At 22.6% G+C, this 13,431-nt stretch overlaps 1 protein-coding gene across 2 annotated transcripts; it reads right to left on the bottom strand.

Moving 5' to 3' along the window:
• Positions 1 to 359: 359 nt before the first annotated feature.
• LOC127280467 (glucose dehydrogenase [FAD, quinone]-like) lies at positions 360 to 6,648 on the bottom strand. Of its 2 annotated transcripts, none has more exons than XM_051303465.1 (8): positions 6,489 to 6,648; positions 3,998 to 4,179; positions 3,021 to 3,264; positions 2,644 to 2,902; positions 2,308 to 2,568; positions 2,007 to 2,237; positions 1,277 to 1,604; positions 360 to 1,191 (listed from the first exon to the last, which is right to left on the bottom strand). In XM_051303465.1, exons 2-8 carry the CDS (start codon positions 4,177 to 4,179, stop codon positions 762 to 764), a joined length of 1,935 nt encoding a protein of 644 aa, XP_051159422.1. In that variant the 5' UTR covers positions 6,489 to 6,648; the 3' UTR covers positions 360 to 761. The 2 variants fall into 2 exon arrangements, with proteins under 2 accessions (XP_051159422.1, XP_051159423.1); XM_051303466.1 differs by lacking the exon at positions 6,489 to 6,648 and adding an exon at positions 4,633 to 4,796.
• Between the last annotated feature and the right edge of the window lie 6,783 nt (positions 6,649 to 13,431).

The raw sequence follows: 13,431 nt of genomic DNA on the forward strand, positions 1-13,431 counted from the left end.
GTTAAGTAATTTATTTGAAATTTGAATTTGATGCCAAACAGCCAATTGCATAAATGCGGTCTTTCCGGTTTGATGACATTTTAAAAAGTCGTGACAATTCTATAATTATTTTATTAGTTTATGAAGTATGGGAAAGATATCAAAGTTGTCATAATTCTCGGTCAACTACCGCACTCTGCTCTAGTAAAAATTTAGTGACTTTAATGTTAAAATTAAATGTTACTATAAAGTTAATAAATTTTTACTAGAGCAGATTGCGGTATCGAGAATTATGACAAATATGGCGAGTGGGGACAATGGAAACCAACCTTTATAGTTAAAATTAAAAGTTACTAAATTTTCACTAGAGCAGAGTGCGGTAGTTGACGAGAATTATGACAAAATTTTGTTTACTAGAAAAGTAGTAGCCGAATTTAGATTATTATTAAGCAGTTAAGCTCATTTTGTTATTCACCATTAATATAAAACAACCTTTTATTCTTTCTTCATTGCTTCTTTCTTTACAATTAAAATGCATCATGTCAGGATTATTTGGAAAAAAATAAAAAAAAATTATTAATTAACTTTGGAATCAAACCAGGAGGACAAGTTTAATTAGAAATAAATAATACAATTTTTTTTTAGTAAATTTTTATTATTTACTAGATATAAAATCACAAATACGTAAGTATAGTCGTAATAAAATTCACTCTTGTCTTAATTATATAGTTAAAAATAAAATCTTCAATATTATATCTAAATCTTACAATATAATACTGTTGTTAATATGGATAATGTTGGAAATTATTTGGATGATTTTGAGAATTATGTGGATAATATTGAAAATGATGATGTTGGAAATAATAATGATGATAAAAATCATTATCGTACTGTTTACATTGATTTTTATAACATTTTTTGATAAAATCTGCCGCTCTTTCGCCAATCATCACAGCTGGAGCATGTGTATTACCGGAAATAACATTAGGCATTATACTTGTGTCAGCAACACGAACCCCTTGTACTCCTTTAACTCTCAATTCATTATCAACAACTGCCAATGGATCAGTGTCAGGACCCATTTTACAAGAACCGGCTTGATGATTTTCTGGATTTGTATTATACTTCACTGCACATTCCCAATATGAATCACTTCCAAATTCCAATTGTTCACAATTTTTCACTGGCGTCTTGTCAAGTGTCACGTTGTATCTGTAATTTTTTTTTTTTTAATAATCATTAATAAAATAAGAATCAAGAGTTTATTGATTAGAAAAAAATTCTTAATAGAACTCACTTTTTAAGAGCATCGGTTTCAGTCAATTTTATGGCAAATTTAATACCCTCAACTAGAGCACCAATATCGTCGGGATGAGAAAAATATTTTGGATAAATCATTGGTTTCGAGAGGGGATCGTTATTTCTTAAACGAAGGTATCCTTTACTTTTTGGATGAAGAACCGTTGGATAGATACCAATTTCTCGTGGTGAGTCTGAATTTTCAGTCACTACTCCACTTTCAGAGCAAGCTGCTAAATAACCACCGAAAATCAATTGTATATCCGGATGATCCTCTTGTGGATTTGCGTATTTTGTGTTTATCATTCCTGTTACTTCCGAAATTCCTGAAAATGATTTATTCATTTATAATTGTATCCAAAAAAAAAAAAAACGAAATCCCACCGCTGTCACCAAAAAATTGGATTTATCAAAAGTTTCCAACGGAAAGTACTTTTTATGGTTGGTTTTTTCTGATTTTGAATCAGTAATTCTTCTAATTGGGTACGACTGATACGAAAGATTTTCATTTTTCAAAGATTTCGTATCAGTCGTACCCAATTAGAAGAGTTACTGATTCAAAATTAGAAAAAACCAACCATAAAAAGTACTTTCCGTTGGAAACTTTTGATAAATCCAATTTTTTGGTGACAGCGGTGGGATTTTTAGTTTTTTTTAGTGAGTTTCTAAAATCGGTTGGGGTTAAAGATTTTAGATGGGAATAATTTTAGTTAAATTTTGATTCTCACCTGTTCCCGACATAGGCCCCTTTCCATTAATCAAATAGTCCATAGCAGAGGCCCAATTTAATGTATTGTTATTAGGTTCATTAATAGTGAACGTGAGAGAAAAGGAAACATGATTATGTAAATTTTTACCAACACCTGGAAGATCATGTACCACTGGAACATTAACTTCCTTTAATTCTTCTTTTGGACCAATTCCACTGTTCAATAGTATTTGTGGTGAATTAACAGCTCCTGAAAATTAAAAAAAAATTAATTTTCAAAAAAAAAAATACAGTAATTGAAAAAAATTTGTTAAAATTACCTCCACTAACGACCACTTCTTTCTTAACGCCAACTTTATGTAATTTTCCATCCTTGTTAAATTCAACAGCCACTGCTTTTTTATTATTATCAAAAATAATTTTTGTCACCGTTGAATTGAGCATAACGTGAAAATTTGGACGATTACGAGCTGGTCGAACAAAAGCACGTGCACTTGATAATCGTGATCCTTGAAATGAATTTGTTTGAGCAATCATAAATCCAGTGTGATTTCTTCCATTTAAATCACCGGTATTGTAACCTGTTTTTTAAAAATTGGGGAATAAAAAACATTCTTTTTTTTGAAATTAATAAAAATTTAAAAAAAATTACTCACCCATTTCTTTACCAGCTTGAAGAATATCGTAACTAATTGGAAAATGATGATTAAATTGAGTTACAGAAATTGGTCCACCAGTGCCATGATATCCGGGATCGACTTTATCGAGTTGTAAATTATTTTCACTTTTTTTAAAATAAGGAAGAACATCACGATAGGACCATCCTTTGTTACCCAATTTTGCCCAATTGTCATAATCTTTATGGGATCCTCTCATGTACATCATTCCATTCATTACACTCGTTCCACCAAGGACCTTAAAAAAGCAAATTATTCTTAACAAAATCTTTAAAAAATTTTGAATTTTTGTTTTATCTGCTAAATTTTTTGTTATTTTTTTTTTTAATTTCTTTTGTGAAAGAAAAAAAACGAACCTTTCCTCTTCCCCAGTAGCATTTTTGATCTTTTTTATTGAGACATGCATTTTCTTCGGTTTCTGTTGTATATTGCCAATCCATATCGGAATGTAAATAATTGAAAAAAAATGATGGCACTTGTGACCATGCTGGTTCATCTAAACCAGCCTCCAAAAGTAATACTGAAAAACATTTTTCTTCTGATAACCTCGCTGCAACCGCAGAACCGGCACTTCCTCCTCCAATAACAATAAAGTCATAACTATAAAAATATTATGTAAACAAAAAATTAGTTTTCTTTTTTTTTCATAAAAATAAATATTTCAAGAATAATAATTATAATGGTCAAACTATAATAGTATATAATTAAAAAAAAAAAAAAAACTATTATTGTCATTGTCAATATTGTTTGTTAATTATTAAAATTATATTTTTATTGCCATTGTTTTTGTTATTTTTCGTTTTGTCTCTTTTTTTTTTCTTTTGTTTTATAATAGAAATTTTTAGTTGAAAAATTATTTTTAAGTTTTCCTATAATTTTTTTATTTTTGTTACTATTTAAAAAAAATAATTTAATAATTTTTTTATACAAAGTTTTTTTTATAATTGTTTTCAAATAATTTTATAATTATTATTTTAATTATTAAATTAAATTAATAAAAAATAAATGGCAAAAAAATCGAAAGATAAATTTTTAAATAGCACTTGAATTTTGTTGTTATGAATAAATTTGAAATACAAGTGATATGCAAATAAGATATATGTATATGTATAACTGTATATACATACATATATATATATATATATATATATAGATAATGTACCCTTGTAACAAATATTTGAGAACTGAATTTTACCATTAGTTTATGTTAATTTTTTTTTCCTCTTTTTTATTTCATTCTGTGATAAATGAAATTAACATTTCTTTTTAAAACGCGAATATATAGTATGAATGAAAAAAAAAAAAAATCTTTTGTGATAAAATTTTGTCTAACCTTTCATCATGAAAATTGCGTGACGATACACGTCCGCATGGATCTTCGAGGTCACATTTTCTTCGAAGATATTGCTCCAAAATTCCCATAAATAGTAAAAATGTTGCTCCACCACATGTTGATGCCAATGTTGGACTACTCAAATTGTTAGTTGTCAAGGGACAATTACGGTTGCAATCCATCTATATTTATGGAGAAAAAAAAAATTTTTTTTTTTTTATTTTCATTTCAATTATTATTATTAATTTTAATTGATTTTATTTATAAAGTAATTAAACAAAAAACAAATAATATTTTTCGTTAAATTTATTTTTTATATTATTAATAATAAATTAATAATAGTTTTCGTTAATTTTTTGCCATTAATGAAAAATTGTAACCCACTACTTTTATTTTTTTTTTTTTATTAAAAATGTGAATTAAATTAATTGTATTTGAACCAATAATTTATGTATTTGACACAGATAAATATTTATTTGATAATAGTCAAATAACCAATTATTTGAATCAAATAAATTTGTTTTTTTTAGTTTATAATATTATAGTAATTAAAAATTTTTTAAATAAAATAATTTTTTAAAAAGAGTGTAGAAAAAATTATTAAAAAATTTTTGTATAACTTAAAAATTTCTAACCTTTGTTGATTTTCAATTGTTTTTTTTTAATTTGAAAATTTTTTTTGTCTTTGTAAAAATTGAAATTTTTTTAAAGAAATATTGTAGTCTCTATACTGCCAGGTAAGTACCTGACACCAAGAACTTCAATAATCAACTGACAAAATGATTATTGTCGCAGGGATCTTTGACTTCAAAAATTCCCCCCACCCCTCTCTTTTTATTAGTAAATTACACGTGTTTTTTTTTAGTTAAAGTAAAAAAAAATAATAATAGAATGTGTCACATGGAAACGAGAGGAATGACCAATTTCATGGCCAATTTTAACATTTTTCATCTGCATATCTGAGAGAATACACCCATATATATGGGACATTCTTTGTCAAACGTTCAAATTGAAAGATAAAATATTTTTTGTTTCGCTTAAAATTTTGGTAACTTTTACTTCTATATGAAAGTAACAAATTCCCTAAATTTTAACTCATTTAAATAAAAATTGCGTAGAAAATAGTTAATTAAAAATTTTTTTTTTTTATTCCTTTACAAAATTTTAATTAATTTTTTTTATATAGGGAATTTTAATGCATTGTTTCATTTTTTAAAATGAAATTCAAAATAAAAAATCTGACAAAGTTTTAAGAAATTTGAAAATGACACTAAAAATTTGTTAAAACAAACACTACTATTTTTGAGTTAAAATTTCATTGAATTTATTATCAATAATTAACCAAAGTTTTAAGTTTTTTTTTTCAAATTTTAAGAGTGAATAAAATTATAATTTTTATTTTTTAACCGGGAATTTTTATACAGAATTACCTGATAAATATATGTACATTCAAATTGTAATAAAGAGCCCTGTAAAAGCTTTGAGAATTCTCTCTCAGAATTATTCATGAAACTAAATTACTAACATGGAGAAAAAAAAAGTGAAAAATACTGTTACAACTAAATTGATAACTTTTGATAAATTAATTTTCACTCGTGCTTTTATTTTAAAAAAAAAAAATAATAATAAAAAAAATAAAAGTATCATAAATTTTAAAATAGTACAGAAAATTCGAGAAATAATTCAAACATTATTAATAATAACAATAGTATTCGAATAATTGGGAAATTTTCAATAAAATCCATAAACAAGTCAAAGAAACTATTGAGAAAACAATAATTACTATATATAAATGTACAATTATCTTTATACAAGAGTTGAAAATACTGTATAATTATTGGAGCCTTGAAGTTAAAATATAAAGTGTTAAATATTATCAATGGCTATTGATAATTATTTAACACTGTTTTTCCTGTTAGGGAATTTAAAAAAATTTTTATCTCTAAAAATTATTATACGTTTTTTTCCAAATTTTATACCTATAATATTTTGTTTTATTAAAGTCACCAATCATAAATTTTTTTTTTCTTAAAATTAAATTTAACTTAAAAAATTAATTGAAAATTTAATTGATTTTTTTAAAAAAGTAAACAAATGTTAGTAAATGAAAAAGAAGTTAAAAAATGCAAAGGTTTTTTTTTTAGAGATAAAGGTATTAACAATTATTTAATTTTAAAATAATAAATATAAAAGATAATAGTAAAAAAGTTTATTATATAAATTTTTTTCAGTTTTAAAAATTTTTTTTTAATAATACAATATTTAATTAAAAATCTTTAGGAGAAAAACATAGAAATCTTCTTTTAGTAACGAGATTACTATTTTCAAAAATGCGCTTTAAATTTTTTTTTATTGTAAATATAAATTTTTATTTAGTGATTATTTATTTTTTTATTTCTGTTACAATTTTTTTTTTAAAATTAATTTAAATAAATTTTATTACCCAAAAAAATATTGATTTTTTTTTTTTAATATAATATTTTTATCTCACCTTGAATATATTATTTCCGTAGAGAGTCTCACAATTCTTGATATCAGTTCATGTAAATATTCAAACTTTGATTAGTGCTTCTTGCTAAGAAACGCCACTTTTTATAATAGTTTACGGATTCTAGAAAAATTGTAAGAGGGGGGGAGGGGTATACCAATAAATTGATAACTGTATGAAAATCCAATGAACGATTAAATGAATGAATAATATCGTGATTGGGAAGCTCCCCACATACAATTGTTACGTCATGGTATCTTTTCACAAAGGAACAGAAATCTTTAATAAATATTTACGTAATTTACACCTGATGATTTTTTTACATCTTACAAATTGGAATTTACAATTTATTATTTCATCATTTTTTTTTTTTTTTTTTTCATTACTTTCCGCAAATATTATTTTTTTTTTATAATTCCTAATTTAATTTTACATTTTTTTCTGTCTCACTGCGCGAACTGAAATAACAATTGTTTAATTTTTTTTTTTTTTTTTTTTAACATTACTCGATGAGGAAAGACAAAAATATCTTTATGTATAATTTTTGAATTCTTAATTTATAATTTAGTGTACAAGTATTTTAATTAATTTTGCTTAATAGTAAGAAATTTAATTAACTTAAGGTCATGTGATTTCGTCAAAAAATTTATTTATATAAAAAAAAAATTGCAAATATTTGTATCGAAAAGACTAAAATTTTATTGCGTAATTTTTTTTTTTTGTAATTTTTTTTTTTATGTAATTTTTTTCCAAAATAAATATTTTGACAAAATATTTTAGTTTTTTCATTGAATTTGTGTTTCTATTAAAAAAAAATATTTTTTATTTTTTTTTATTTATTTTGATAGTTAATTAATGTACAATTTTTGGATTTTTATTTTTTGATATACGCCTACAGATGATATTCAAGTGTCATCGTCAGTTTCTGTAAAAATGTGAATTAACATAAAAAATAATTGAAAGTCATTATAAAGTATAGATAATATGGTTATAAACTGATTCAATATTTACTCTAAAAAAAAAGAGATAAATTAAAATCTAATGAATGAATTCAATGAATGAGTATTAAAAGTAGATAACATTTTTCGAGCAAAACATAAATATTACAATTTTTACATTCGATTTGTTTTTTATTTTCATTACTTCAATTTATTTATAATATTTTTTTTTAATTGCTTTGTTAAATTCAAAAAAAAAAATTATTTCATATTTTCAATATTGAAAATTTTTTTTATACTTCGTTATTTTTTATAAATTCATATTACAAAAAATAAAAAAAAAAATTTTTTTTTTAATGTAAAAAAAGCAATTATAGAAAAACATAATTAAAAAAAAAACAAAAGTAAAACGTGTCAGAAATTTTCGTATTATTAAAAAGTTGATTTTAAGTTCTTTTTTATCAGTAAAATATTATTTTATTATTATTGAAATAAAATAATTAAAATTGTATATTGTGTAATTTTTTGTTGTATTAAAATTTGAATTGACATAAAAAAATAATTTAAAATCATTAGGAAGTATAAATAAAATTTATTGTTATAAACGTACTGATTCAATATTTACTATGAAGAAAGAAAAAAATTTGTAAAAACCGCTTTATAATGACTCATTATTATCAAAACTAGATAAAATTTGTCGAAGAAATTTTTTTGAACAAAACATAAATATTACATATGGGTCAGACCATTATATTTCGACCAAAGTCGTTGCGGCCTAATTTAAAAAAAAAATTGATACTTGCAATACTGATTCGTTATGATTGATTTATTATTTTCTAATGATTAAATTAGTGAAAAAATTAAAATAATGGATAAAATAATGTCTTTAAAGTTAGTCTGTCAAATAACCTAATTTTTCGATTTTTATCAGTTAATTACAATTAAGTGGAATTATTAAATTAAAAAAATGTATGAAGTAAATACTTCCTTATTTTAAGCCATTTTTAATAGAGAGAAGATGTCTTTTTAATTTTGTGGCCTATTGGCTTATATTTATTTAATTACATCAAAATTTTACGCGTTTCGACACAGTATTCTGTATCCTCATCAGAAAAAAACAAAACAAGATAAATAATTTGGTCGAAATTTATAATGGTCTGACCCTACAATTTTTACATTCGATTTGTTTTTTATTTTCATTACTTCAATTTATTTATAATTTTTTTGTTTTTTTAATTGCTTTGTTAAATTTAAAAAAAAAAATTTATTTCATATTTTCAATATTGAAAATTTTTTTTATACTTCGTTATTTTTTATAAATTCATTTTACAAAAAATAAAAAAAAAAATTTGTTTAATGTAAAAAAAGCAATTAAAGAAAAACATAATTAAAAAAAAAAAACAAAAGTAAAACGTGTCAGAAATTGTCGTATTATTAAAAAGATGATTTTAAGTTCTTTTTTATCAGTAAAATATTATTTTATCGTTATTATTGAAATAAAATGATTAAAATTTTATATTGTGTAAGTTTTTTTGTATTAAAATTTGAATTGACATAAAAAAATAATTTAAAATCATTAGGAAGTATAGATAAAAATTATTGTTATAAACGTACTGATTCAATATTTACTATGAAGAAAGAAAAAAATTTGTAAAAACCGCTTTTATAATGACTCATTATTATCAAAACTATAGATAAAATTTGTCGAAGAAATTTTTCTGAACAAAACATAAATATTACAATTTTTACATTCGATTTGTTTTTTAATTTCATTAACTTTTATTATTTATCATTTTTCTTGTAATTGCTTTTTTAATTTTTAACTTTTTTTTTTATTAGTAAAATTATTTATTTTTATCGTCATTTTGAAAAAATTTAAAAATATTAAAATTTTTAATAATTGACAATGAAAATAAATAATTTTTCTTACCTTCTTCTGGATTTTCAAAATTTTCTAAAAATTTCTCAAATTCGTCTGTTAACAATTGTGTGTCATTTTCATTTTTTCCCACTTCATCCAGTAGCATTTCTAATTGTAGATTTGTCACCTATAAAAAATATTTTTAATTTTTTTCTTAATTAATATTTTTTAATTTATTATTACCTAATTATTTATTATTTTATTAATTATAATAAATTAATTATTAATTATTTATTATATAATTGATTAACTTTTATTATTTATCAACACTTTGTTAATTAATAATAAGTAATAATTAATAATTTTTAATTTTTAATTGTTGTTAATTAATTGCTATTTAAAAATTGAATTAAAAAAAATTACATTATCTTGATTATTGCTTAGTTGTTCTTTAATCATATTAAATAAAGTCTCCATTAAAACATCATCTGAATTATTTTCAATTTCTTTTTCATTTTTTTCGTTTTCTTTTTTTTTAGATTTTTTATTTTGTTTTTTTCTTTCTTGTTTCTTTGTTTTTTCTTTCTCATTGTCTTTTGCATTTTCATTTTCATTTTCTTGTTCATTTTCTTTTTTATTTTCACTTTCAATTTCCTTTTTCCTTTCATTTTTATGAATTTTTTTCTTTTTTTCATGTTTTTCGTTTCTCATTATTTTTTCACTGTCACGTGAATTTTTATTTTCATTTTCATCGAGAATTTTTTCTTCAAAATTATAATCGAGAATTTCTTGAAGAATTTTTTTTAAAAATTGAATTTCTTCCTCTTCATTTTTATTGTCATTGTCAATTTCAAAATTTTGTTTATCTAACAATTCTTTTCTTCTTGAATTTTTTGGAAAATTATTTTTATTTCTATTTTTAAAAAATTCCCCCCAATTTATTCGTCGACGAGAATGAAATTTGTCTTTTCTTTGAAAATAATTATTTTTATCATCAATTGACTCATCATCATAATTATTATTGATGTCGTATTGCGGATGTAAATTAATATAACCAAAAGCCGGATGATACCAATAAATTATTGATTTTTGATCTTGTAGGGGAAGTAGAAAATTTTGTAAATAATTTTCGGGTATTAAATTTTGATTTAATTGTGTTGTCGTGGATTGATCGTTAGGCGAATAATTTAATAAATTGAACCAAGGCAAAAATTGTGAAGACGATTTTATTTGTTGATGATAGTCATTTTTTGGTAAATATTGATATGTTGGAAATGGTGTTCTAAAATTACGAAATTTAGGTTGAAATTTTTTATTGTTGGTTGGATCTGAAAAAATTATTTTTTAATTCTTTAGTAATTTTTATTTAAATTTTTTTAGATATGAAAATTTTAAAAATTTGAAAGTTAAAAAATTCTTCTGATTTTGAATTTTGAAAATCTAAATTTTTTTTTTTGGCAAAAATATCGATTTATTAAAAAATATAGTTTTAATTAAAATTAATTTAAAAAAATTGTTTTTGTCGTTATTAATGATTAAAGGTTTCAAAAAATTTTTTTTATCCAAATATTTACCTAGAATTTGATGATTAAACATTTGTGGGTTTGAAATACTCGGCGTTAGTTCATTTGGCAACGTTTGAATAATGATAAATGTTGGAATTATCGAATTATTTCCCATCTAAAATATAAATTATTTAAATATAAAATGAAAACAAAAATATAGAATTTTATTTCTTATAATATAAATTTTTGATAAACATTTAAAAAAATTTTATTTTTTTTCTAATAATTCACAATTTTACAGTAAAAGAAAAATTTACCTCAGAAGTATTTATGGAATTATTAAAATTGGAAAATTTTTCCACTGGTTTCATTGTTGTTAAAATATCCCCATTTTCTAGAATCTAGAATAAAATTATTAATTTATTAAAATAATAACAATGAAAATTTTATAATAAATTCATAATTATTATAATAACCTAACCTCAAATGTATCGTCTAAACGTGTTTTTGGAAAAACTGAAAGAATTTCCCCCTCCATATCATTGATTTTCGATTCAAAATCATTATATTGATTCAAATTTTGATTGTAGTTATTTTCAATTGGAAGTGGAATTGGAAGCCAATCTTGAAATTTTTTACTATGAGAAGTTTGCGATCGAACGTTCTCTAACCAAATTCGATATTTTTCTGGACCTAATGTTTCTCGTATTGATTCAAGCCACTCGTGAAATTCCTTTGAAATGACAATTTTTTTTGTCATTATTGTGAAAAAAGTTACTATTTTTATATTATTTTATTATTTTTAAAGTTTAAATTCGAAAAAAAGAATTTTTTTTCTTCAAACAAGATCGTAGTCGGTTGCTTAGCGTTCTCGATTTGTGTGCATTGAACCAGGGTTCGATTCCTCATACCTTCAATAATTTTTTCCATGTAATATTAAGTTAATTTGAAAAAAATTATTAATAGCATGCAAAAAAAATAATAAAAAATAATAAATATAATTTATACAAAATTTATTGTAAATAAACAAAAAATAATAATAATAATAATAATAAAATTGATTTATTATTGTTTTTGCATTTTATTAATTATTATATTTAAATTAACTTAATATATTTAGACGGAAAAATTTACTGGGGGTATGAGGGGATCGAACCCGGGTTCGACGCACACAAACCAAGAACGCTAACCAACCTACAACGATCTTCTTTGAAGAAAAAAATTTACTAAAATTTAATTTTTTCAAAATTTACCAAATTATGTTGATTTTTCTCAGCTTCCTTTAACCAAAAATTAACAACATCCATTCCTGATTTTGATTTTAATGATTTTAACCACACAGATGTTGAAGGTGAATTTTTATATGTTCCACTTTGAGAATTGGGCATAACACGAGCCCTATTTAAAATTTCTAAATTATCATCCTGAATGCTAAAACATATATTTTTATAAAAGCAAAATTTTATAAATAATTCTAATATTTAAATTTAATAATACCACGTACCTTGAAATAGTGTTAATTGGTTTAAAAAACAATTGTTTTTTTCTATCATAACCAGGTACCTAGAAATAAATTTTTTTCACTCAAATCGTTTTTTTTAATTTAAAAAATAAAATTATAAATTATAAATTAAAACGTAAATTATTTTCTTATCGTGGTTTCAAAAAAAAAAAAAAATTTGTACTTTATCTATAATTGACATGGGTGTCGTTAATATTGACTGCTTTTTCCATTTTTCTTCTTCTTGATAAAACCATTCTCTTTCAATGTCTGGTAAAGTTTTAAATCTCGACTTTGATGACTGAAATACAAATAATTATGACTATTTTTTATTAAATTAAAATTTAATTTGTTTTTTTTTGTATGATTAAAGATCAAAATATTGTATAGTGGAATTTTTTTTTTTATTTACCATTAAAAATTTTTACTGACCACTGTTGAACGACATGTTCGAAAAATTTGACAATCATTGCTTTGACAGGGTCCCATCATATGTGCCAAACATTCCATTTTTAATGGACAAATCCAACCTCTACAATGCTTGTTAAGCTCATTTTCTGCAATTAAACTTATTTTTTATAAGAAATAATTATTATACCAACAAATAATAATTATTACTAATAATTAATAATCAATTTTATTTTTTTTTTTTTGCTTTTCTTTGAATTTGTTTATAAAAATTTTCAATTGTCCATACCAGGTGGTAGCATACAATCAGGAATATGTTTGCAAATTTTATTATCACACTTATCAGTTGGTCTTCTTATAAAACATTCATATTCTGATGTGCAACCCAATTGTTTACATTTTCTGAACCAATTGTCAGCAGCTGAAAATTTGTTCTTTTTATTGTAAAAATAATAAAAATTAATTAATAAAAATAACAAAAAAAAAAAAAAAAATAATTAAATTACATCAATACCAGAATTACGAGCACAACTCTTTAACACTTTGCATGGTTGTCTGGTGCATAGTGACTCTCTGAGAATACATTTATGTCCATCGGGACATTGGAAATCTGCACATGAAGCAGTAGCTTCATAATATTCTTTCTCGATCACGCATTTTGCTATCTTTTGCGTACAATCTATTCAAAAATTTAAAAGATATTTAAAAAAAATCTCTATGGAATCATATTCAC

The sequence above is a fragment of the Leptopilina boulardi genome, unplaced genomic scaffold, assembly GCF_019393585.1.
Source record: "Leptopilina boulardi isolate dan_hultmark-lab unplaced genomic scaffold, ZJU_Lbou_2.1 LbouV2_248, whole genome shotgun sequence".
Taxonomy (NCBI): domain Eukaryota; kingdom Metazoa; phylum Arthropoda; class Insecta; order Hymenoptera; family Figitidae; genus Leptopilina; species Leptopilina boulardi.

Excerpts from the sequence above, each read along its gene's own strand:
- LOC127280467 (XM_051303465.1), bottom strand. The coding sequence starts at position 4,179 with ATGGATTGCAACCGTAATTGTCCCTTGACAACTAACAATTTGAGTAGT. Across the intron at positions 2,903-3,020 it reads GCTACTGGGGAAGAGGAAAG|GTCCTTGGTGGAACGAGTGT; the intron begins GTTCGTTTTTTT and ends TGCTTTTTTAAG. Across the intron at positions 2,569-2,643 it reads TCAAGCTGGTAAAGAAATGG|GTTACAATACCGGTGATTTA; the intron begins GTGAGTAATTTT and ends TTTAAAAAACAG.